At 31.3% G+C, this 27,126-nt stretch overlaps 3 protein-coding genes across 6 annotated transcripts; 2 read left to right on the top strand and 1 right to left on the bottom strand.

Annotated features, from left to right (window-relative positions):
* The first annotated feature begins 760 nt into the window (after positions 1-760).
* LOC110991477 (myoneurin-like) lies at positions 761-19,325 on the top strand. Of its 4 annotated transcripts, none has more exons than XR_006750592.1 (10): positions 761-1,111; positions 1,358-1,501; positions 1,691-1,828; positions 2,266-2,367; positions 2,916-3,047; positions 8,004-8,132; positions 8,786-8,896; positions 9,896-10,000; positions 17,526-17,603; positions 18,509-19,325. XR_006750592.1 is itself a non-coding variant. In XM_022256842.2 (10 exons), exons 1-10 carry the CDS (start codon positions 979-981, stop codon positions 18,782-18,784), a joined length of 1,356 nt encoding a protein of 451 aa, XP_022112534.2. In that variant the 5' UTR covers positions 762-978; the 3' UTR covers positions 18,785-19,325. The 4 variants fall into 4 exon arrangements, 2 of the variants coding, with proteins under 2 accessions (XP_022112536.2, XP_022112534.2); XR_006750593.1 differs by having other exon boundaries at positions 761-1,119; positions 2,270-2,367; XM_022256842.2 differs by having other exon boundaries at positions 762-1,119.
* Positions 19,307-22,143, bottom strand: LOC110991461 (Golgi SNAP receptor complex member 1). Its single transcript, XM_022256823.2, has 6 exons — positions 21,955-22,143; positions 21,689-21,864; positions 21,209-21,298; positions 20,788-20,939; positions 20,345-20,461; positions 19,307-19,908 (listed from the first exon to the last, which is right to left on the bottom strand). The coding sequence occupies exons 1-6, from the start codon at positions 21,983-21,985 to the stop codon at positions 19,788-19,790; spliced, it is 687 nt and encodes a 228-aa protein (XP_022112515.1). The 5' UTR covers positions 21,986-22,143; the 3' UTR covers positions 19,307-19,787.
* Positions 20,390-25,736, top strand: LOC110991460 (cell cycle checkpoint protein RAD1). Its single transcript, XM_022256822.2, has 7 exons — positions 20,390-20,484; positions 22,856-23,020; positions 23,088-23,225; positions 23,570-23,673; positions 24,087-24,318; positions 25,139-25,270; positions 25,608-25,736. Exons 2-7 carry the CDS (start codon positions 22,928-22,930, stop codon positions 25,719-25,721), a joined length of 813 nt encoding a protein of 270 aa, XP_022112514.1. The 5' UTR covers positions 20,390-20,484; positions 22,856-22,927; the 3' UTR covers positions 25,722-25,736.
* The last annotated feature ends 1,390 nt before the right edge of the window (positions 25,737-27,126 follow it).

The raw sequence follows: 27,126 nt of genomic DNA, 5'->3' as shown, positions 1-27,126 counted from the left end.
TAAGTAAAGTACCTACTAAACGGACTTATGATGGCTTTTAAACTCTTAAATGACGTTTTCCCTTTAACCGATAACAGTACTACTTATTATTAGTGGACTTACGGTTATAAAATTACATACAAAAAATCAACTAACAACAAAATACATCTAAGCCCGCAACCTCAGAAATAGCAGCATGGTAGCAACCTTCTACATGACGGGGGAGTCGAGTTAATGAACTTTGGTGATCTTGTGTAAAGTTCTAAGTAAAAGGATTCATTTTTGTTTCGGCTTCTAAGCAGTTAATAATTCTTCAGCCGCTACTATACTACTCAATTAATTTTGGTATACGAGTCAGCATCAGTATCAAATATTATCTAGCAACAATTTTTAGATATTTTCCTTGGAATCATCTTTATCCAATTTATATCTCAACTACATTCAGGCTATCGCAAAAAACGTTTTGAAGTTATGTTCAATAATTTGTTTAATCAAATATTACAAACCTATGTTATCGTTTGAAGGTGTCATCGTCAAAAGAATAACATTAATTATAATACCACAGCTTTGTTATTATATGTTTTGATTTTGAAATGATTGCTAATTTGAAATTTTCCAGCAACACGAAAATAGTCTGTAAGTTTGTTAATGAACGCAGACTAGTAAAAACTAAAACGACCATAGATCACTTTTTGCTCTATATGGATGGATGGACAGTCTGTGTCCATTATCGAAAAGTTAATCGAATATTATTTTTCTAGTCTGTGTCAGATTTACAATTTGCAAACTTATTAACCTATCAAACTTTTAATTTGATTCAGTAGTTCAGTACTAAATAGTGTCGTTGCGAAATTATTCGATACGGAAATGGAATATTGATAAACATAACCTTAATATTGCTTCAATTGCATTTACTTCAGCTGAATTGTATACGTAAATTATAAATAACGGTTCATATTATCTATTACATATGAATTTTATATAAAAACGAAATAAATCATGGACGAAGATGTTTTGTATCATCATAGAAATAATACTCTAAGTACTTTATGCAGACTTTGTCTCGAGCAAGCTGGGGCAACCGATATTTTTCAGGATTGTACTTTACCTGGCAAGATTTCTGCTATAATAGGTATAAAAGTAAGTCCTACGTCTTAGATAAATTCTTCTGTACCATGTAATTATTGTCTTGGCGAAAGCCATATGTTTTCCTTTCTCACTCCTTTACCTATTAATATTAAATTTTTATATGCTGCATATAAGTCTTTCTGAATATAGCTGTATCCATTCTTGTCACCTGAAACTACAACCACAATAATTTGGTTCCAAATAATTATAATTTAATTATGATTTCTTATTCTGTTTTTTCTGATTACAGATTGATAATTTAACTCCATTTCCAAAAAAGCTGTGTGATAATTGTTATGAAATAATTCTATTAACAACCAAGTTTCGAGAATCAGTTATTATTAATGACAAACAGCTGCATGATTTTGCTAAACTTTATTTCTCTTCGGAAATTGTAAGTTGAAATCTTGTGTTTGAAATAGTTTAAGATCTATATATTTATTTTTGTCTTGTTTTTTATCTGTAGATATTCTTTGTAATTGACATTATATTTGGGTTAAAATTATATGGTATAAATTGATACCATGTTTCACAATTAAGTATTCAATATTTCTGTCAAGTATTATTATTTTTATTATTTTAGTTGAATAACACTAATGACCCTGTACCAGAAGAGACAAGAGCCACAGGACTGTCTATTTGTAATACACAGCTCGAAGAAAGCCATGTTTCACCAATAATCAGAGTTAGAAATGATTTGTTTCAAAATAAAGTAAACAATGTAAGTGTTTTTTAAGATTTTTATATAGTACAACAGTTATTAATCAGAATATTATAAATATAAATTAATAAAATAACAATAAAACATAGCAATACAATAACAATAAAATAGGAGAATGATTAAGTTCAAATGTTTAAATAAATATATATGTTAGTTATAATATTTTAAAAACATTAAGTAATTTAAACTTTCAGTTACTGCACATTACAGACTTAACATAGTCTTTGTTAACAAAGTTAAACTGTTTGTCATGTAGAAAAGTGACTTGTTAATGCAGATTTTAGTAGACTTTTTGTTTTTAAACTGTGTTATTGTATAAGTGTCTTGAAGACTAAAGAACATTTGATATTTCCATGTCATCTGAATGTAGCAAAAGCAATATTGTAACTGATTAAAAAATATATTTTTTTTCTAATTGTAACAGTGTTGATTTTTAGACAGGTTCTCATCAAACAACTAATGGCATCTGTGCTTTGATTTCTTTAGAAAAACAAAATGAAAAAGCATGTTCAGCACATCAAAACTGTAATTCCTTAAATGTAAGTATTTGTGTGTATTTATCAAAATTTTCAGTTTGTGTGTATATATATTGTGTGACACAGAGAGATTTTGATTAATCGGGAAAGTAGGGAAAGGGAAGTATTTTTATTCTGGTAAGAGTATCTCGGATGTTACTTAAATGTGCAAGATTAAGTATATATGATTGCACCAGTGAGCATTTTTACAGCACTTTTTACCTACACTGTAAAGAACCTGCCATTGAAATGTCCCAAACCTATTTCATTTAGGATTCTTCAAGTAGTGAAAGTACCAAATCTTAAAATATCAAATGTAAATGTTCTGAATTGAGGCAACCTTTTATTTTACACTACATACTTGTGAAATTAAAGGTTGACTCAATTTTAAGTACATAAAAAAATATGGTGGGTGTAAAAATTAAAGGAATACATAATATATTTATAAAAATAATATAGCAACATTTAACATTAATTGAACCTTTTAACTTGAATTTAATTAACAGTGTTATGGTTTATCTAAATAAAAATACTATATAATAATTAGTTTTACAATTTTTTAATTTTTGTAGAATAATGAATCCATATCAAGAGCATCACTGGAGACTATAATAATAGACGATGAGGTTGTAATTGGACAAAGGAATGATAGTCCAGAAATAGACGGAGTAACAAATAATTTGTATATACATGAAACAGCAAATGTAAGTAATCTTTGTCCAAAAACATACTTACAATGTAATATCTTTGGTTTATTTATTTATTTATTTACACTTTGTTGCATTACATAAAAGGAAAATATTAAACATAATTTAATGACAAGCAACTGGCGGCCTTATCGCTTTAGAGCGATTTCTTCCAGACAACCACTGTTAGTAAAGGAAAAAAACCACTATGAGTATATTAGATAAGGTAGGCAAGAAGTGCAAAAATAAAAAGGGAAAAAAAAAAACAAAACATACTTAACAGAAACAAAAAGAAATAAAAATAAACTAAACTGATACAAGTTACATAAAACAAAACAAAAAGTAAACAGTGCACATGAATCAGGACAATCTAAGATGAAGAAGATCGCTCTCACGTCAGTAAGTAGTTAGTGGTATGACATGGACAGGTAATGTTTATAAAGCAGAAATTTAAAGGAAGATAGAGAAGGAGCTAAGCGAATAGTGACGGGAAGTGAATTCCATAGCCGAACTGCTGAAACCTTAAAGGAATCGCCAAGAAAAGAGGAGTTATGAGATGGGATTTCAAGGGTATAGTTTTCGGAAGAGCGTAAACTATAGTTATGTGAACCCAAAAATTTGAAATCATTTTTGAGATAAGAAGGAGTTTTAGGATTGAACAGGATGGAATATAGGAGATGGAGAATATGAGCATCACGTCGCTGTCGAATGGGTAACCAACCTAGCCGCTTACGGAACGCAGAGATATGATCATACTTTCTTAGACCGAAAATAAATCGGATACAGAAGTTTTGGAGACGATCCAGTTTGTTTAGCAATTCCTCGCTCATATCGGAGGAGCAAGAATCGCCGTAGTCCAGTAAAGGCAGGAGGAGAGATTGTGCCAGTGAGGTTTTAGTACTAAAGGGAAGGAAATTACTGAGACGTCGGAGGATACTAGAGGCACCATACAATTTGCGGCTAACTTCTTTGACATGCTGCTCCCAGGATAAGTTTTGATCAAATAAGACCCCCAAATTTTTAACTGCACGGCTTATATTTAAAGTTACGCCGTTGATATGTATAGGTGGTACAGTGGCCCAATCAATTCTCGTCGTGAAATAGGGGCTGCCAATGATTATGACTTTACTCTTGTTGGGATTGATTAGAAGACCAAAATTTTTGCTCCAGTCAACTATCTTTGCCAGCTCATAGTTTGTGGAATGTATGGCCTGCGGGAGATCATCGAGACTTGATTGAACGTAGATTTGGAGATCGTCAGCGTATAAATGAAAATTAGTAGAAAGACGGGACGTTAAAGAGTTAATATAAATAGCGAAAAGAAGAGGAGAAAGTACGCCACCTTGCGGTACGCCAGATTCAATGAAACTCCATTGAGATACGCAATCGCTTGTCTTAATGCACTGGCGGCGCCCATTAAGATAGTTAGAGAACCAGTTAACAGCATGTGAAGAAATATTTATAGACCTAAGCAACTCCATTAAAATTTCAAAATTAATAGTATTAAAAGCGTTGCTGAAATCTAGTAGTGTGAGAATTGTGAGTTGTTTGTGGTCCATGCCTTCGCGAATATCATCGGCTACCCTGACCAGAGCAGTAGTCGTGCTATGTCCAGATCGAAACCCGGACTGAAGTGGACTCAGTATGGAATTTTTGTTAAGGAAATCATTTAATTGATCATGTATAAGGCGTTCAAGTACCTTGGATAGAAAAGGCAGAATTGAGATGGGTCGAAAATCAGAAAAAGTACTAGGATTAGCCTTTTTGGGGATAGGGATGATAAGTCCATCCTTCCAGCAAGAAGGAAATTCACCTGTAGAAATGGAAAAATTAAAAATATGTGTGATTACAGGAAGTATAAGAGAGAGAATAGGTATGATCATAGCGCGACCAATCAGGTCAGAACCAACAGCATTGGAATGAATAGACGAAATACCAGATTCAACGTTCTGGCAAGAAAATTCAGCGAATGAGAAAGATGGAAAACTAGGACGAGGGAGAGATGATATATTCTCAAGTGTTAAATCCAGATCGATATTACTTAGAGTAGAGTGAGAGGTAAAATGGGCGTTTAGGCTGTTTACCTCGATATCGGGAGATATGGAAGCACGTGGCGGCTTACCGACACCCAGAGATTTTAAAAAATTCCATGTTTTTGAGGGATCCCCACTTGACACTGAGTCGTGAATGTGTCTTCTCTGCGCATCCCGACAACGCGTGTTGCAACGGTTGCGCAAGGATTTGTAAAATACACGATCCTTGTCCGTTTTGGCTGTTCTCATCTTGGCTTTAGCACGGTTTTTTTGTTTAATCAAAGTTTTGATTTCATCATTGAGCCAAGGAGCAGGTAAATGCTTGAGTTTAACTGGCCTCAAAGTGGCATGAATATCGAAAAGATTAGTAATGGAGGAATTTAGTAGATCAACTTTACCATTGAGGGTGGGACACTCGTAAATCGTGCTAAAGTCGATTTTAGCTGCATCAGTAAGCAGACGCTCGGAGTCGATCGCAGCAAAATTACGCCTAAGAACTACGGTGGGTTTTAGTTTGGGAGGTTTAAGATTGAGGGACAAATAAAGGAGATCGTGATGAGAAAAGGCAACAGCAGGAAGTTGGCCATGACTAGTGACTAGGTCAGGAGAAGAGGTAAATATAAGGTCCAATAGGGAAGGAGTGGAGCCTGGGACTTTGTGCGTGGCGCTAAGTGGCAGGTTATGAAGATTATAAGAGTCAGTGATGGAGAGCAACTTTTTCGATCGACAGTCGTCTTTTATTAAGCAGGTATTGAAATCACCCATAACTATTATGTTTTTATAGAGAGGCGCAAACCTTTCAAGAGTATCATCAAAGCCTGAAAAATAGTCGACTAAGAGAGAAGGAGAGTAGAACACTCCAAGGAGAATTTTTGTTTTACTGAGCATAACCTCGAACAGAAGATGCTCGCATGCATTAGGTGGTGGTGGTTGTGGAGACATATTGACAATAGTGTAAGGGATGTGCGATCGTAGGTAAATAGCGACGCCACCTCCACGCATACCAACTCGGTCATTTCTTATTAGGTTAAAACCGGGGATAGAATAGCTGATGGAGGAGAGGGCTGGAGACAGCCAAGACTCTGATATGAGGATAGCATGAATTTCGTTGGATACAAAGGTTGTCAACAAGTCCAAATGGTGAGCAGGAACGCTTTGTGCATTGATATGAACGGCATTAAAGTGTCTGGATTGGTCTTTGAATAAAGCCGTGAGGATACAATGCAAGGGAGGGGGAGATGTTTCAGCGCTATGGAAAGAATCGTAATCTGACGAAGAGACCGATGCAAATTCAGTAGCTTCACTATCGTGATTCATGTGTTAACAATGATATTTATCTATAGGTGTACTAAGTTTATAAATTTTTAACTTATATAAACCGCTAATATTAGTAGTGTAAAAGATAATATAGACACACACTTTAAAAAAAATAAAATAATAATAATAATAACAAACTTAACTTAACTTAAAAGGGTTAAATAAACTAATTTTAACTATATCTAAAAAAAACAATTTAACAAGCGAATTTAGATATCGTTTATAGTGGAAAGTTATTGTAAAAGCTTATGACATCTCCTAACATGCACTTTCACAGATCACAAAAATAATTTTATGATCTGTGGAAACACACATAATCGGTCATTAAACTGACAATCACAACCTTTGACAGTGTCACGTCACGTTTCATGTTAATACTTATAGTCTGTCAATGGGCTAAGGATTACAATAAGCAAACAAAGTTGAAGGTTACAATGTACCAATGATCAGTTTAAAAATTAATACAAAATGAAAACTAAAAGAAAGAACTGTTTAACACATAAAACTCACTACATGTACCACGAACACATCCCAATGTGACAGTGTCAAAGAATCAAACAATCATCGCCTAAACAAAAAAACAAACTTGAACATAGAAGTACAAGAAAATCACATACAAATATAACCCATACAAGTTATTAAAACTAAATGTTGTTGGTGATTGCTTAATGTGACACAAATTTAAAGATATGCAAAGTGTGCAGCTAGCATATATACACATAATTGAACATAGAAGTACAAGAAAATCACATACAAATATAACCCATACAAGTTATTAAAACCAAATGTTGTTGGTGATTGCTTAATGTGACACAAATTTAAAGATATGCTAAGTGTGCAGCTAGCATATATACACATAATTGAACATAGAAGTACAAGAAAATCACAAACGTTTACAATAGTTTTACTACATATTTACATTTACCCTTATCTTAGCCCACTGGCCTTGAGGCCAGTCAAATGTTAAACTATTCCAGGATCCTCACCACAGACTATATGTGTTTCTTGACATTTGACATGTGGTGTCATTTTATAACTATATCTCCAAAGATTGTGTTATAAATGAAGATTAATATCATGTTTTGATAATAATTAATAAATCAAGTACAAATTCAATAAAATGTAGACTAGTGCATCAAAATTTTTGCGTAACCCATTCCATTTATACTCCGAGTTTGCGTAACTTTATATATTACGCTTTTAAGATTCCCGGGTAATTGGGGTGTTTCAAATAATTGAGAACTTTTGTTTTATATTAACCCCTCGCGTACAACAACAGAATAAGCGAAATAATAAAATGTTAAATACTATGTAACAAATTTATGCAATGTAATAGTCTAATATAATTAATTCATCAGAGTTACGCCCTGAGAATAGTATATCCAGCCAACTAAAGAATCGGCTGGCTATACTCTCGGGGCATAACTCCTATGATTTAGTTAATTGCTATGAAACGAATGACTGCACAGTTAAGCTTATTACCTACATGTTTGTAGTTTGCCGCGTTTCATTTTAATTTTAAACAATTAAATAATGTTTACGGGTAGATGAATATAATAGGAATATACGCTAAATATAAGATTGATTACAAGAATATTTACTTACAAGAGTTTAATATTTGTAGATTTCAGACGCAAATGAATCAATTGATACGGTAATATTAGAATATGACGACTCACTCCAACAAAGCAATGTCTGCCAAGTTCTACCGATGGAAAGGGTTGGAAATGATTTGTGTATAGATACGGCTAATGTAAGTAATATGTTACGAGGTGGAATTTGTATATTGGTTACGAATATCGTAAAACTACTGGACTATTATATAATAAATTTCTTATATATTTTTTTATACTTAGTTACTATAATATAAATAATTATACATATAACAAAAAGTAAGTAGGTTACATTAGTTATTAGGCCACGGGCGGCCTTATCGCTAACAAGCGATTTCTTCCAGACAACCCTAATATGGAACAATAAAAAAGAACAACTGAGGGTACAGTACAAAAAATGCTTAATTAATTACGAAAAATAAAATGGTTGAGAAGCGAACATACGAAGTAACCGCCCGCGCGGCCAATAATAATAGCAGTAGCAATAGACAGATTAGGGTTAAAAACCGCCGTCACCGGGGAAGGCGAGGACCTTTACTTCGCACTTCGCTCACTCCAGTGAGCTTCCGTCCTGCCCTTCAGGCGATTGACCCCCCCGCGACGGCCCAAGCCGAGATTCGAGTCTCACAGGAGACGCCCTTGCGCGAGTCGCGGGAAACCCCCCCTTTCCGGCTGAGCTAAGCTCGCCAAACAGCCCGTGCTGAGCTGTAAAGGCCCTTAAGGCCAACAGCGAGATTCCTTTCAAAAAAAAAAAAAAAACATACGAAGTAAACTCAACCATACAATGTTTCAGGATTCTCGTGCAAATATTGAAAATAACCCGAAACTAATGCAAGATTTAAATAAAGATATACAAAACCGAAGCTTGTCAAATGATGATAGTTGGGAAATAATTATTACATGTGTAAGTATGCGAATGAGTTAATAAGGAATAAGAGGAATTCTTATAATAATAGGGACAGTAGTTCTAGTTCAGATATCTGTAACTGTTTCATGATATTTTTTAAATGTAATAGGCAAGTAGGTGATCAGCCTCCAGTGCCTGACACACGCCGTCGACTTATTGGGTCTAAGACATATCAGTTTCCTCACGATTTTGATAAATGTGTGCCAATATCCTGTTTTCAGATTTTAACTTATACCAGTTTTTTAAATAATTAAAAAGCTATTTGATATGTTTTATAGACATGTACATTTTAATATTATTTGGTTTATATTGATTATCAAATATGAGTGTAAAGAGCGAAGAGATTGTATTCTATCCGTCCCCAAAATGGATTGTCTACGTAGGGTTTGGTTATTGGGATGCAGATAGGAGATAGATCGACTGTCACGGTCTGATAAGATCGACAGTCACCCAATATTTAATCCACAATCTGAGATTGTTGATTAATTATTAGGTTCGGGTGTAAGAGAGCGTTCAAGTATAACGTAACGCATTTTTTGAAAATTTTAGAACCTCCCTTTCCCCTATGTAACGCACCGTAACTTTTTTCTTGACGTTGACGCCGGCGTATACAGACGAAATAAGTTTTGTTCCGCTCTGTCATGTCTGGCAATATACTCTGTATTCCATACGCATTTAAAGACTAATTTTTCAAATATAAATAATGTAACGTAACGCGTTGTTTTAATCCCGCCCTTGTAACGCACACTAACATTTTACAAGATCCCCCCTCCCTCCTAAGTTGCGTAACGTAATGTTGAACGCCCCCCCTAATTCATAATATACTTACAAAACAAGAGATGGTTTCGGTATTTACTTGGTGAAATTAAGAGCTTTGAACGTCACAGCGATACGCAGCTTGATGCAATTTAAAAAATGACTAGATAATCGTATTTGTTTAGGTCACGTGATTTTTTTACAAAGTATTTTTGTCTAAAACATCTAAATGTCTTTCAGGAATCTCTTAAAGAGGATATTGAAAATATGTCAAATACAAATTGTATAAACAAACCGAATAAGCATAAGAATACTTCTTCCAAACATAATGTACAAATTAAAAGGGTATGTATGTTTTAAACTAAAGCAGTTTCACTAATAATAGTAGTAGGGATTCACGGGTTCTGCCTCACTCGCTGCCTCAGTCAACCTAACCCCCCGTGCCGGGGACTGCCTCACTCGCTGCCTCAGTCAACCTAACCCCCCGTGTGTTTCTGGCTCAGCGGCAGTCCCCGCCTAAAAAAAAAAAAAAAAAAAAAAAAAAGTTTGGTCTCTTTCCCCACTAAACAGACCGTGCTGAGTCGATAGCACTCACTCCCGAAGCGATATTTCTCTCTGTTTCGAAGTTAGGTTTTGCTATACGTTGCAAATTAATCGATTTACTAATCACCTCATAATAAGAATGTAACGTCTCGTCCAAATCCTCATTTACTAATCACCGAGTCAGTTTCGTATCCATAATTAGCAAATTACCATGCGCATTTACCTGCAAATGCACCAGGACAGATGGGAAAAGGATTTACTGAACATTAAAAATATGATTTCCGTGTTTTATGTGTTTATTTGCATTATGTTACAATACAACTTTACTAGTGTCATGTCATTTCTTGGTGAGTCATACGAAAAATTTCTGAGGTAATCTTCCAAGCTGAAACCCCAGAACTTGTAGTACAAATATACTACACAATACTCCCCACAAAAGGCAGAATAGATGTCCTGAACGCTAGCTGTATTATAGCTCCATACCCGACAATTTCTTCTTAAAAAATCCGCTATTACTCTAATAGGCTTACGTCCAAATGAATCAAAATATTCTCCAACTTTTTCGTGGTTGATATGAATAGCTACCCAATGAGATCCTGGTTGTGAGTCAGGATCGAGATTGCATATAATAAATGTGGGTAAGTGTACGTGCATTGGTAGGCGATTCGAGGGGTACACGCTATACTGGATGCTGGGATGTATTTTATGGAGACTCATTTGCAGGTTTAATGTATTCATTTTTACTCCAACGCGTTTGACCTTCTACTCTTTGTATTTAACAAAAACGGAAAGGACCCTTGAGAATCACGTTGTGCTTACTTAGCAATTTAATACTGTCTTCGAAAACTATCGGAAGTTTATCAGAGCGAATTCGCAAAAGCGACATTAAATCCATAACTGTTAAGATACTTGTATATTTAGAAATAAATAGATCTGCTTACGTTCAATATTTATTCATGATTTGACAAACTTACAATATTTAAAAAATTACACAAACACGGATAAAATCATTACATTACTTATTGTACATACGTTATATGACTGTTGTATTATTAACAAGTTTGGTATAAAAAAATAAAAACATTTTGATTACAATATACTATGATAAGAAATAACAATTATTTTAGTATTCAGAGAAACTTATTTTATATCAAAACATGACTTAAAATGAGTAGACATACTTTTATGATTGCATTAATTATGATAGATTCACATAATACTTTCTCTTTTCATAAAATACAAAAGTAGAAAAGTTGCAACGGAATGTAACAAAAATGAGATTCTGTAGTTGAAATATTATTATATTATCCCATACATTTTGAGATAATGAATCAGTCATACATAATAAAAACTTACAAAATGTGATGTATCCTAACTTTAGTGACAAAAAATAGCATTTTTTCTTTTAAACATTATGTTTGGCGGTTAAATAGAAGCAACATTTACTAATAAAATGTATTAAAATAGACAGAAATTATAATAACATAGGGCAGGAGAAAGTAAATTAGATATTTAATTATAAACTATAAATTCTTGTTAAACAGTAAAAATATTAACAGGATTAATGAAGATCTAAAACAATAACAATACTTGTCTTTTTAGTAATAAAAAATCAAAATTGTTATACAATTATAAGAAGAAACTAAAAAAAATTAAATACTATTACCTATTTTAACACCAACAATAAGATTTAAAATTTACATGTTGTCATTAATAAATATTTATCCTAACTATAATTTTTTCAGAACTTTACAATTACTTATTTTGCAATTTAAAGCTAGTCATTTGTCAGGTTATAATTTTTATGATACATTGAATTCCTAATTACCCTAAGACCATAACTTTGATTACACTACTTATTTATTAATATTATGATACATTTATATATGATACAATTATAAATCTTAAATAATCCATAATACTAGTATTGGAATCTGTAATTAATTATTAACCATAAATATATTTATGTTGTGTTGTATAGATCTCTCAAAATCCTATAAGTAATTAAAATGTCATAGAACATAGACAAATCGAAAAGTGTATGTAGATAAAACTCATGTGCGTATTCTAAAATATTTTATCAGAATTTTTTGGAGTTTAAATTATGTAGGTACTGATTTCGAATAAGCCTCTTAGACTTTTAATGTGAATAGTAGAAAAATAATAGCAATAGGTGAACAAACAGTCTACTAGTAATAAATAAGACGCAAATGTTGACGATTTCTTAACACAAAAATAATCACATAATCTGGAGTTCCTCTTAGAGTGGAATAATATAGTTTTATACACTTAATTAGTTCTTATAGTGTTTTAATGCCATCCACCAAATTAAAACTTACACAAACTACAAGGTACATACGCGAATGTAAATACAGATATTAGTTTTATAAACTGTTCTATTAAACTGGCATTATTACATGAGTTACGTTTAATTTTGATACAGTGACGTTAAATATAAGTGGGTTATTTGTTTTAGTCTTTCAACGTCACATATTAATTTTATTAAAAGTTATTTATTTTTTCACATAACTGGCCGATAATAACAATGGAACACAACGGTAGTTTACCAGGTCACGTAACAATAAATAAATAAAAAAATAAAAAAACAAACAAATGATTGTGATATGTGCCAGATTCATAGGTTACTCACAATTCGTATACATTTTAAATTATAAATATGGATTCCTGGTGTGTGATTAAAAAATCGGTAAATGCGTTTATTGGTCCGATAGATTGTAATGAAACATTTTCCATCCCCGCGGCCATAGTAAATTGGGCCCGAAGACCACAGCTAAGTTGCTGCTTGTCATCTTATTTAGGCAGCTACGATCTTGTACCTATAAATATTATCTCTAGTAGGACATAAAACTTAACAATTTGAATCTAGGATTTATTTAACTATGAGAATGTGTGTATATGTTCATGGCATTTCATAAGTAGTTGTTCAGTGCTTTCCAAAACTTTTGCTGGAAGTATGTACAAAATTTGTCCATTTAATTTACTTTTTGAGGGATTTGTTATTTACTGATAAAATTTCTTCCAAATATTTAGAAGAAATCTTTGTATTGTAGGTAGTAAAAAAAACTTAATGTTTTGAAGCATATAAAAATAATACTAATTCTTTTGTGAAATCCTTCAGTGTATATATTTCAAATTATTTTAACTTTATTGAAAGGTGTATGTATTATATGTATAACAATCTAAAAATAATCAAAGAAATACAAACAATTATTTCATTTAGGTTTGAAGTGCCACAAGTTTTAATCATCATTTTTTTTAATATATAGCAAACGAGCCTGCGGAACGTCCAGTAAGGGACGACTCGATTTATTTTTATATGTTATAGTAAAATTAAAAAAAGACAAATACCTTCCACAAAAACTGCATAATATACTTTAAAATCTTGTAATTGTCTAGAGGTTGCTTTTCGAGAATCAATATTTTCACCTTTCTTGCTTCATAATACAAAAAACAAATTTTATTATTTCAGAAATAAATAACATAAAAAACCAATATTTATATTTAATAACCTTCATATTTGCTAACTACGTCATATAAATAATGGTTTTTTATGTTATTTATTTCTGAAATAATAAAATTTGTTTTTTGTATTATGAAGCAAGAAAGGTGAAAATATTGATTCTCGAAAAGCAACCTCTAGACAATTACAAGATTTTAAAGTATATTATGCAGTTTTTGTGGAAGGTATTTGTCTTTTTTTAATTTTACTATAACATATAAAAATAAATCGAGTCGTCCCTTACTGGACGTTCCGCAGGCTCGTTTGCTATATATTAAAAAAAATGATGATTAAAACTTGTGGCACTTCAAACCTAAATGAAATAATTGTTTGTATTTCTTTGATTATTTTTAGATTGTTATACATATAATACATACACCTTTCAATAAAGTTAAAATAATTTGAAATATATACACTGAAGGATTTCACAAAAGAATTAGTATTATTTTTATATGCTTCAAAACATTAAGTTTTTTTTACTACCTACAATACAAAGATTTCTTCTAAATATTTGGAAGAAATTTTATCAGTAAATAACAAATCCCTCAAAAAGTAAATTAAATGGACAAATTTTGTACATACTTCCAGCAAAAGTTTTGGAAAGCACTGAACAACTACTTATGAAATGCCATGAACATATACACACATTCTCATAGTTAAATAAATCCTAGATTCAAATTGTTAAGTTTTATGTCCTACTAGAGATAATATTTATAGGTACAAGATCGTAGCTGCCTAAATAAGATGACAAGCAGCAACTTAGCTGTGGTCTTCGGGCCCAATTTACTATGGCCGCGGGGATGGAAAATGTTTCATTACAATCTATCGGACCAATAAACGCATTTACCGATTTTTTAATCACACACCAGGAATCCATATTTATAATTTAAAATGTATACGAATTGTGAGTAACCTATGAATCTGGCACATATCACAATCATTTGTTTGTTTTTTTATTTTTTTATTTATTTATTGTTACGTGACCTGGTAAACTACCGTTGTGTTCCATTGTTATTATCGGCCAGTTATGTGAAAAAATAAATAACTTTTAATAAAATTAATATGTGACGTTGAAAGACTAAAACAAATAACCCACTTATATTTAACGTCACTGTATCAAAATTAAACGTAACTCATGTAATAATGCCAGTTTAATAGAACAGTTTATAAAACTAATATCTGTATTTACATTCGCGTATGTACCTTGTAGTTTGTGTAAGTTTTAATTTGGTGGATGGCATTAAAACACTATAAGAACTAATTAAGTGTATAAAACTATATTATTCCACTCTAAGAGGAACTCCAGATTATGTGATTATTTTTGTGTTAAGAAATCGTCAACATTTGCGTCTTATTTATTACTAGTAGACTGTTTGTTCACCTATTGCTATTATTTTTCTACTATTCACATTAAAAGTCTAAGAGGCTTATTCGAAATCAGTACCTACATAATTTAAACTCCAAAAAATTCTGATAAAATATTTTAGAATACGCACATGAGTTTTATCTACATACACTTTTCGATTTGTCTATGTTCTATGACATTTTAATTACTTATAGGATTTTGAGAGATCTATACAACACAACATAAATATATTTATGGTTAATAATTAATTACAGATTCCAATACTAGTATTATGGATTATTTAAGATTTATAATTGTATCATATATAAATGTATCATAATATTAATAAATAAGTAGTGTAATCAAAGTTATGGTCTTAGGGTAATTAGGAATTCAATGTATCATAAAAATTATAACCTGACAAATGACTAGCTTTAAATTGCAAAATAAGTAATTGTAAAGTTCTGAAAAAATTATAGTTAGGATAAATATTTATTAATGACAACATGTAAATTTTAAATCTTATTGTTGGTGTTAAAATAGGTAATAGTATTTAATTTTTTTTAGTTTCTTCTTATAATTGTATAACAATTTTGATTTTTTATTACTAAAAAGACAAGTATTGTTATTGTTTTAGATCTTCATTAATCCTGTTAATATTTTTACTGTTTAACAAGAATTTATAGTTTATAATTAAATTCTAATTTACTTTCTCCTGCCCTATGTTATTATAATTTCTGTCTATTTTAATACATTTTATTAGTAAATGTTGCTTCTATTTAACCGCCAAACATAATGTTTAAAAGAAAAAATGCTATTTTTTGTCAAATGTATGGGATAATATAATAATATTTCAACTACAGAATCTCATTTTTGTTACATTCCGTTGCAACTTTTCTACTTTTGTATTTTATGAAAAGAGAAAGTATTATGTGAATCTGTCATAATTAATGCAATCATAAAAGTATGTCTACTCATTTTAAGTCATGTTTTGATATAAAATAAGTTTCTCTGAATGCTAAAATAATTGTTATTTCTTATCATAGTATATTGTAATCAAAATGTTTTTATTTTTTATACCAAACTTGTTAATAATACAACAGTCATATAACGTATGTACAATAAGTAATGTAATGATTTTATCCGTGTTTGTGTAATTTTTAAATATGGTAAGTTTGTCAAATCATGAATAAATATTGAACGTAAGCAGATCTATTTATTTCTAAATATACAAGTATCTTAACAGTTATGGATTTAATGTCGCTTTTGCGAATTCGCTCTGATAAACTTCCGATAGTTTTCGAAGACAGTATTAAATTGCTAAGTAAGCACAACGTGATTCTCAAGGGTCCTTTCCGTTTTTGTTAAATACAAAGAGTAGAAGGACAAACGCGTTGGAGTAAAAATGAATACATTAAACCTGCAAATGAGTCTCCATAAAATACATCCCAGCATCCAGTATAGCGTGTACCCCTCGAATCGCCTACCAATGCACGTACACTTACCCACATTTATTATATGCAATCTCGACCCTGACTCACAACCAGGATCTCATTGGGTAGCTATTCATATCAACGACGAAAAAGTTGGAGAATATTTTGATTCATTTGGACGTAAACCTATTAGAGTAATAGCGGATTTTTTAAGAAGAAATTGTCGGGTATGGAGCTATAATACAGCTAGCGTTCAGGACATCTATTCTGCCTTTTGTGGGGAGTATTGTGTAGTATATTTGTACTACAAGTTCTGGGGTTTCAGCTTGGAAGATTACCTCAGAAATTTTTCGTATGACTCGCCAAGAAATGACATGACACTAGTAAAGTTGTATTGTAACATAATGCAAATAAACACATAAAACACGGAAATCATATTTTTAATGTTCAGTAAATCCTTTTCCCATCTGTCCTGGTGCATTTGCAGGTAAATGCGCATGGTAATTTGCTAATTATGGATACGAAACTGACTCGGTGATTAGTAAATGAGGATTTGGACGAGACGTTACATTCTTATTATGAGGTGATTAGTAAATCGATTAATTTGCAACGTATAGCAAAACCTAACTTCGAAACAGAGAGAAATATCGCTTCGGGAGTGAGTGCTATCGACTCAGCACGGTCTGTTTAGTGGGGAAAGAGACCAAACTTTTTTTTTTTTTTTTTTTTTAGTTTCGTGTCATACCGTGACGCTGATATTGGCCACCCACGCGAGGATTCACGGGTTCTGCCTCTTGAGGCAGAACCCGTGAATCCCTACTACTAATAATATCAGGTACAAGTAATTAAAAAAACTGAAGAATATATCTTATGGAAAAGCTATTTAAAAAGAATTGTACATATATATAATTTTTTTTTGTTAAAATTTGTCACAAAGCAAATAAAGCCAATCAGTAAGTTAGATTATTTCTGAACAAAATACATATATTTATTTATGCTGATAGTATATTAATATTATATTTTTTTTAGGAAATTGCATATGACCAGGATGATATTAAGTTTTCAAAGAGAATAAAATTCGAGGACGGTTTCGAATTTAATTGTGACGTAAGTTTATTATTTTATGCAATTACTTAATTTTCTATGAAAAAATATATTTAAACTAGTCTCGTGTCAGATCTTCAGATACTGATAAGAGGAAGCGAATAGCGATTTGTAAATTTTTAAATATTAATACAGTATTATTTCACCAGGTGGCATTTTCTCGCTCACTACGATTGTCAAAACGTGTTCTTAATGTCGAAACTATATTTTTTTTTATTAATTGGCATTTTTCATGTGTAGTCTATATCCAATATCGAAACATTTCAATGACATTTGTTAAAATATAAACGATGCGACATTTACGACCAAATTAGTTATTTCATAGACATAAAATGTATAGGACTGTTTTTAAAACGTGGACTATAGATACTTTAAAATAAATTGTAGCCATGGTAACACACTAGTAAGGGGGCGTCCATAAATTACGTGAGGTGTTTAAGGGGGGGAGGGGGTCGAGTCAAATCTCATCTAATCTTACGTTGGAGAGAGGGGGGGATCTCGGCAAATATCACGCAATTTTTTTTCTGATTGAAACAAAAAAAAATTATAATATTTTGCTCCATTTAATCCAGATTGTACATGCATAAGATTTAATCTTAAGCGTAATCGTAATAGGATTAAGATCACTAGTCATAAATAAAAGCACAAAGCAAATTTGTTTTTTTCTTTTTACAATAACATTCCAACGCGTTTACGTAAGAAACTCACATTTTGAAAAATCTCACGTGAGATTGGTGGATGGGGGAGGGGGTTGAATAAAATCTCACGACATCTCACCAGGGGGGGAGGGAGGGGCAGAAAATTAAAAAAAACCCCTCACGTAATTTATGGACGCCCCCTTACTTTGGTCCACGTTTTATAATACGGTCGAGCAAGTTAATATTACTTACCTAACTTAACATTTGCAGCAGTGTTCAAAGTTTTTTATGTCGAAGAAAAAACTGTACTGCCATAAGAGAGTGCATAATAAAAAGTATGTATGCGAAATAGCAGGCTGCAAAAAAGCCTTCGCAACGAAAGGAGATCTTCAGAAACATACAAGGACTCACACTGGGGAGAGACCGTACGAATGTGATTTATGTCAAAGGAAATTTAAACAGAAAGTATTATTGAAATATCATAAAGGCTCCATTCATGGTATTAAAATAAAGAAGACTGACGAAGAAATTTATGGAAAAATTTGATAAATGCTCTGGAGTTGTGATGGGAATAACCGATGTTTTAAATGCGTTAAAATCGCTAAATGATGGAGTAGGAGTATGGCTATGAAGTACTTAAAATATTCAAATTAAAAAAAAGTCTCTTTAGGCTGAATGTATTTTTTAATAACTGTCTTTTTATCTGGTTTTACTATGGTTTATTTGATTTTATTAAAACAATTCTGTGATTTTTGTTTTTAATAAAATAAATATGAATTGTAGATTCAGTTTTTAAATTTTTTTGTGAAATGAAAGTTTTACTTTTATGTTTAGTTTGAGTTAGGCTGTTAATAAAAATCATCTTTTAACTAATTTTATTAAATCGGTTCCATCTTGTAGTGCCTTATAAAGGATAAATTTCTTAAGATGTTACGTGTTTATCACTTACGCCCAAACCCAACAACCTATCTCAATCCATTTTTGACCATCTGAGATAAAGATGAGAGAAAAACGTCTACAGCAGGAAGGCACATTTTATTTTATTTTTTTAGTAAAGAGAAATTAAACAACTTTTGCTTATCATTTATTATCCTATACATATATCACAAAGATTAATAAAATATAGATCTACAACTACATAAAAAGGATTCCTCCTCGATGTTAAACTTATTGCTCTTTACATTGTATAAATATAGTAGATAAACTTATATAAATTTATAAAGTAGTTATAAGTGCCACATGCGACACAATTTCCTAATCACAACATACATGATATTATTAAGAAGCTGACAAACAGGTATATTTATTAATTTTAAAACTAATATAATCTTCTTTAATACTATTATAAAAAAGGATTCAAATACCAAATACTTTTCATTACATTACTCATTATTATATCATAATTTTAAATGTAATGATAAGATTGAATTAATAATATAATTAAATTTACTTGATAAAATAATTATCCTTCAGTTTTAGTTTTCAAGTTAAATCTCCTTTGTTGTTGTCCATTTGTTTATCAGCTCCTTAAGGACTCCATATAATTATTTTAATGGAATGCATATAAAAGAAGAAGGAATGTACAGATGCCCACAACTCCGCCAATTATGAGAGAGTCTCTTCGTTTTTTAGCATTTATCCTGAACATGAGACTGTTCAACATTGGAAACCTAAAACAAATGGGGTAATTTAAAATAACAAAATCTTTTGTATTTGAATAGGAATAGGTATACTTTTAATCTGCCTTGTTATTCAGGGTGGCCAAAGAGTCGTGGATCGAAGGCAACTAGGGGTTAAATGGGGTCATAAGCAAAATATTGTTCTATGGAAAGTCCTTCAGCTCAACCCTTGCAGTGTTATGATTTATTTTCATTTTTTATAAGAAAATTTACTTATTTAACTCTTATTATAATTCGTAAAAATTTACATCCTGTATCTTTTCCATAATATCCACTAGATTGGTACTGATAACCTTGCGTTAGACATGCTACTTATTGTTTTAGGTGTATTAAGATAATATTATGTATATAAAATTTTCTCAAATCATTAGTAATTTATTCATATTGCATTAAAATATTTTATAAATAATCATAATTCTGAACATACCTGTTTGTTATGTCATTGAACCTAGTCTGCATCTGTTTGAAGACTTGTCTTTGTGAAGTGAGATGCTCCCGAGCTTCCATTGCTATGTTTAACTGTTCATCAACCAGGATGTGTGAACTGGAATCATCAAGTTAATAAAGGTATCAAAACACCAAATTTTGACACACAATATAATACAAATGACATACAAAACTAGAAGTATGGATACTATTTCAAACACAGGTTGTGTTAAACAACCTTGCCATTAAGTAAAGAAAAATATTGTGAATTGTGTTTTCCTGCACTACCTAAATTTATGCTGCACAAAGGCTACTACCTAATTCCCCATAAGGGAAAGTTTAATAATCTTTTAATATCTACAGACTAAATAGATAGCAGAATTCAATTCAGGCACAAATTATAAAGGATTAGTAGGCACCATTGAATGATGTTTATGTTTTTACCTATGCAAATGGCTAGCTTCTTTGGCATACTGATCTCGCCTGCTTAGTCCCACTGATGAACTGGGAGTTGGACTACCACCCCTTAACAATTCCTCACGTTCTCTTCTCGCATTTACGCGAGCAGAAGTCTTGGAAAACTCTTGCTGATAGTCCTGAATAATTATAAAATAGAGATAAAGTTTGCAATAAATTTTTAATTCTCTGTTTATTACAGAATTAAGAGAGACCCATTGCTCATATAAACTCAACTGATTACTGAACATATTTAATTTTTTTATAACACCATTATTAATTAGTATAGTTTCTTGTGAGTCAGTAAATTTTTGTTACACTATCATGTTAAGCAATTCAATTCCAACAGGTTAATTTTAAATATAAATTATAAACTCCAGAAAACTTAATTAATGAAACCCTACTGTACCATAAGGATTTCTCTATGTCTCTTCAATGTGTGCATTGTGGCTGCCCCTCCTGGAGCTATATCTGCCATTTTGTCATTAATTGCAGATAGCTGTAAGAAGAAAATATTAATAAGTATATGTGTAGTAAAAATTCACTTTGTTTAAATAAATTCCTGAAGGAGCAAGCAAGCAAATCTAAGTATTTTTTAAAACTAATTTAGAACTTAAACTTCCTTCATTATAAGCATAATTACTGAAGTAGTTTAAAAAAATAATATTGTACTTATATATGCTAATATTTATTTTAATGAAGAATATTATTTTTTCAATATTGTTTATACATTAGTTTATTGGCATGTCACCTGTTTTAGCATATGAAGTTAAATTATTGTAGCATTCTTTTGCATATTTAAGTTACATAGTATGTTGAGATTAAAAATATAGTCACAGATTCTTGAGTAGTATTAACTTCCCAAGAATCTGTGTCTACAGTTAACTACCTTAGAAAGCATTTGTTGCAGCTCCATGGATATGGTGTCGAACATGTCATCGCTATTGATCAATGGAACACTTTCTGAACTAAGTCGAGATGATGTTGAGCTCACGCCCAATTTGCTGAATGCTACTAGTTTCACATCAATATCATTTTCAAGTTGACGTGCCTGTTTTCTTAGTTCTGAAAAGCATGAAAGAAACAATGTTTTTTGCAACAAAAACAAACAGAGGGAACACCGGCCGTAGAAAATGAGTGAAAGGGAATACAAACCTTCCCAGGAAGAACTTCCTACATTGGACATCTTGAACCAACTGTTTCAAAAGATCCTCAATTCGATGACCAAATTTAAGTTTATACAGCAATCAGACTGGGACACCGCGAAAATAATAATTAATAATAAAATAAAAATTTATCAATTGGTATTCAGATTCACAAAAACAAATCGTCATCAACAAACATCATTCGTAGATTATTCATTATAATCTGAATTTGTCAAGTATGATTAACGTATGTCATTGAGATTGATTATAATGACAGTTCGTGTCATATTTTGATTTTGATGTATTTGTCTACCCTCGGGAGACGGGAATGTCATAAATAATAATTTGTATTTTGTACCGAAAGCGCGGGGAAAGTTAATATTTTGGAATTATATTATACGTTTAAATTTAACTGGGTAAATATTAAACGGTTTAATATTTACCCATCTTCAATAATAAATTCTCTCAAATGCCCAAATCGTCTAAAATATCAATTGTTGTGGAAAATATATTTTTTCGTATAGAAGAACGAATAAATTCAAACGGATCTAAACAATGTAAGGAAATTTGTAAACATTGTGTTGCAATCCAAACGCTTATATATGTTAGTGATTGATAAGAATGTTCCTATTTAGTTACAGATGAAGAGATATTAACTCTGCACTCTGCTTTTGGGGCAACACTGCAACGAGCATTTGAAATTCTTGAAAAATACCCTACTTTGGAGACTTATTCAAATTGTAATAACGGAAGATTCCTTGTTGAAATCAAGGGAGAAAATGATCGATGCTACAGAGTATTTCCAAGAATTAATTTTTGTCCATGTCTTGCGTTTAAGCACCAAGTGATAGAGAAAAAATCACAGTTGATGTGTAAACATGTTCTAGCAGCTCGAATTGCTTTGATTTTAGATCGAGTAGTAGATCACAAAGTTACCCAGGATCAGAACTTGATGTTATTAAGATCTATGTTTGAAGAGCAAAATGGATGATGGTACTTCTCAATATTATTTTACGGCTTCAATGGATTCTGGAAAAACATTGTGCAGCTTGATTAAAGCTATACAATTTCAAGAAGTATGTCTATAGTAATATTAAATGAATATAAAATATAACATATGTATAATCTTGATTTTTTTTACAGTCTGCTGTATTTTGTGCAATGCAAGAGGGTTTAAAGCTGACAGTGGAAGAAGGAAAGTGTGTTCAGGCATCAGCTTATATTCCTGCTGATAACTTTAATGAGTACCATGTTCGGGATGATGTTGATGTTATGTTTAAGGTGATGCTCATGTTCTATGACCTATATTTATAGTATTAAATGTTCAATGACGGTAAGATTTTGGTCAAGACTAAGAATGACCTCTAACTGCTGTAAATATTAATACAATATGTTTTTCCCTCTTAGTCTGTATGACATACTTATACAATTTCTGACTCTGATATGAAAATATGTAATTTAATTGTTTTTCTACAAATTAAACGCATTGAAATCTTTTTAACAAAGTTTTAGAAAACATTGTCTAGAATTTTCTTGAAAATGTTAAAACATTGATTTTTTTATTTTTTTTATTTTCTGCTTGCATCCCTTACATCAGAGTTACATATTAGTAACTATATTTTCAGATAAGTATAGCAGTCTTAACAGAATGCCTTAACATATTTGGCTCAGGAGAAGAATCTAGTTTGAAAATGTATTATAGATGTGAAGGGTCCCCCTTACTTTTAGTGTAAGTCAAAGACAAGCAATAAATAAAAGCAATTACAACATTTCTAATACGTTAGGGCCAACCTATACATTCCGTTGTTATTTTATAAAGAAGCCTGTTATGTCAGAGTTCCTTAAAAGCAATATCCTAAAGAAGAGGCTTATAGAAAATCTGTATAAAATAAATATAGTTTAAATATTAATAAAAAATTATTTTTTAATGTTTGTAACAAATGAGCTTGGCTTAGGTTTGAACCTATTGGTGCAATTTTGAAAATGATTAGAATAACTATTAACTATAACATAGACTATATTAATTATGTTTAAGATATTAAAAAAATACAACTATTATTTAAGGCCTGGAAAGGCTGCTAAAGAATATACTCAAATATTTTGTCACAGAATGAAAAGGTATAATTCTTTTTAAATTTTCAGGCTTCAACCCCAATCATTCAGTAATGTAATGACAGACTGCGAAATCTCGACACAAACCGCAGATTCAGTTCTGGAACTCCGTGATGAAGATGCAGAGGAAGTGGCCAAACTGGTTTTGAAAGCGCCAGCCTTTCTTAGTCTTTTAGCTGATCTGGAAAAGACTTGTGATATCATTGAGATAAATCTATCACCTGAACATCCTAATGTCAGCATTGTTACATATGGAATGCAGGTATTTTAAAAGGAGAGTAGTCAAGGTTTGCAAAAGAACATTCCTTGGTTACATTTCCAAAAAAAGAACAATTATTTTGTATACCACCTATAAAACATTCACATTTCATTCATTCAATCAATAAATTATTTCCCTTTTAAAGACATATTATCAATGATTTTTCTGTACATAAACCTCCAGAGTTATATGATCTTGAGTAACAAAAAAATAATAGGGGGTCATACAGTGTTGACGAAAATGAATGTTTTTTGAAGTATAATAAAAAAATAAAAACAAAAAATTTTGTTTAAAAAATAACATTTTAGGGTGAGCACCCCTTATGCTCGTTTTTTACATACGTTTTGTACATCTCGGTTTTTTCCGGTAAAAACGAGAATATCGTTTATTTTCGTTAATTACCGTTTATCTTCGTTTTTTCCGTACATCTGCGTTAATTTCCGTTTATCTTCGTTTGTTTCCGTTTAATTTCTTTTATTTTTGTTAATTTTCGTTTGTTTCCGTACATGTTCGTTTTATCCGTTTATCTTCGATTATTTCCGTTTAATTTCTTTTATTTTCGTTTGTTTCCGTACATCTTCGTTTTTATGCGTTTATCTTCGATTATTTCCGTTTAATTTCTTTTATTTTCGTTTATTTCCGTACATCTTATATAACAATAACACCGCTTTCACCATCATCTTCGACAACTTTGCACTCTTCTCAGTCACCACAATTACCACCAATTTAATTAAAATATGTTTCTTTTTGTATTCTTAAGGATTATCTAAGTTTGAGTTTAAGTTTTGTTTAAAGTAACTGAAGTTCCATATTTGTCTTACAGGATAGATCATGTATAGACATGCCGAAATCTTCAGACATGGTCCAAAGCTTTAACTGTGAAAAGTCAGTGACACTGAAGTATCAGCTCCAACATATAAGACTTATTATGAAGGCACTTGCTGTTTCTTCGAAGGTTTGCTTTCATTAAATATAAAAATAAGAATATCATCTTTGAAGTATCTCATTCCAAATGCTCCTGTACTGTTTGGACAAAGTTTTCTGGATTCCATTCCCGGCAAAACAATAATTGTTGAAATCAAGAGCCAAAACAATTGCACTAAAAATTAAACAGACCCAGAATTGTGTTAACCTGTTTTAAATATTTAAACCCTTTAAATTATAGTACCCTCTTATCTCGGTATTATAAAAAAAATATTAATTAAAATAAAATATCATTAAAATTAATGTAAATATTTTTTAGACAATAAAGCTATTTCCAGTTAGTTGTAACTGTTTTAATTATTTTGAAGGTAGTTCTGCGATGCAGTTCCAACGGGCTCCTACTTTTGCAGTTAAAGCTGGAAAAAGAAGATCAAAGACAGATGTTTTCTGAGTTTTTTATAGTTCCCTTACTGGATGATTAAATTAATTGTTATGTATATCTCTTTTATTTACTCGTATACTGTAAAACTTATTTTAACACACTTATCAAATGTATTGTCGAAGTATTAGATGTTTTATTTTATTAACACTTCGGTGCATTATAATATAATAGAAAGGAGGAAACTGGCGGCCTTATCGCTTTCGAGCGATCTCTTTTAAGCAACCACTGTCAGAAAAAAAATTAAGTTAGATAAGGTAAGCAAGGAGAGGAAAAAAATACATGTTATAGTTATTAAGGCAAAACTATGTTTTCGATACTATAATAAAGTGTGTAGAAATCGTGTGTAAGTATGCCGCCAAAATTTGAATATTTTATAGAGTATACACATTCTTATTTTGGAATATATATAAATTTATCAAGGGCTCTTGATGGATAATTTTCAACATAAGCTCAATAATAATTTTTATATGAGTGGATGAGGCATGTCGAAAAGCCCCAGATTATCTAATAATAATAAAAATTTAGTTAAATTTGAAATGCTTTCCTAACAACTAATAAGATAACTGACTAACTATAAGATACGAATGATATTCTTTTTTTACTATTACGATAACTGAACTACTTAACTTTTGGGTAAAGTAATAGGTGAATTCACTAAATATTTTTCAAATTTTAATGGTATTCGAAACATGATTATAAAGTTTAATCTGTGGTAGAGTACTTAAACTGTTCTGATGTAAGTAAAGGTACTCTGTGTCAGTGTTCTCAACCGTACGATAATTATCGTACTTGTACGATAATTTCATAGCTACGTACGATGTACTATGGTAGGCGGCTATCGTACGCAGATTGTACGATAATTTCCGCGCTCATGAAAAATTTGATAATTACACAGATAGCCCAATAATAATTACAGTTTAAGTGCCATCTATTGGCTCATTGTTTTACTAGGATTGTTTCACATGCCGTTGCTTCATGGCGCAATCCTTTCATTGGTTGTTACTGTTATTCAATTCGAATTATAAATTCGAAATGTTGGCTCGTTCATCACACTCGAAGTGCCCTCGTCCACTCTTTTTTTTTTTTTTTAAATCATTTATTCGCCGGAAACAAGTCCATAGGCATACAAACATACAATAAAAACAAAAATAAACTAAACTAAAATAATTACAGATAAAAACACAACAGCATTAAATTTGTTCCACAGTAGTGGTTATAAAATTAAATAAACACTTAAATAGTTTTTGGTTAGCTAAAAAATCTTGAACGCGGCGGGGTACAGCATTCCAAGGATGACAGGTGTCAACTGTCATTATTTGTGCAGGCATTGACGTCAAGTTTGAATCAACCGTTTCTTCCTCATCCTCGACTGTATACAAAGCTTCTCCTATATCAGCCACAAGAACCAGTCTCTGCATATTAAATTTAGGACATTTCATAATGAT

Source organism: Pieris rapae, chromosome 14 (assembly GCF_905147795.1).
Source record: "Pieris rapae chromosome 14, ilPieRapa1.1, whole genome shotgun sequence".
Lineage (NCBI taxonomy): Eukaryota > Metazoa > Arthropoda > Insecta > Lepidoptera > Pieridae > Pieris > Pieris rapae.
Note: the sequence above shows the minus strand (reverse complement) of the source record. Positions and strands in the feature narration are given on the sequence as shown.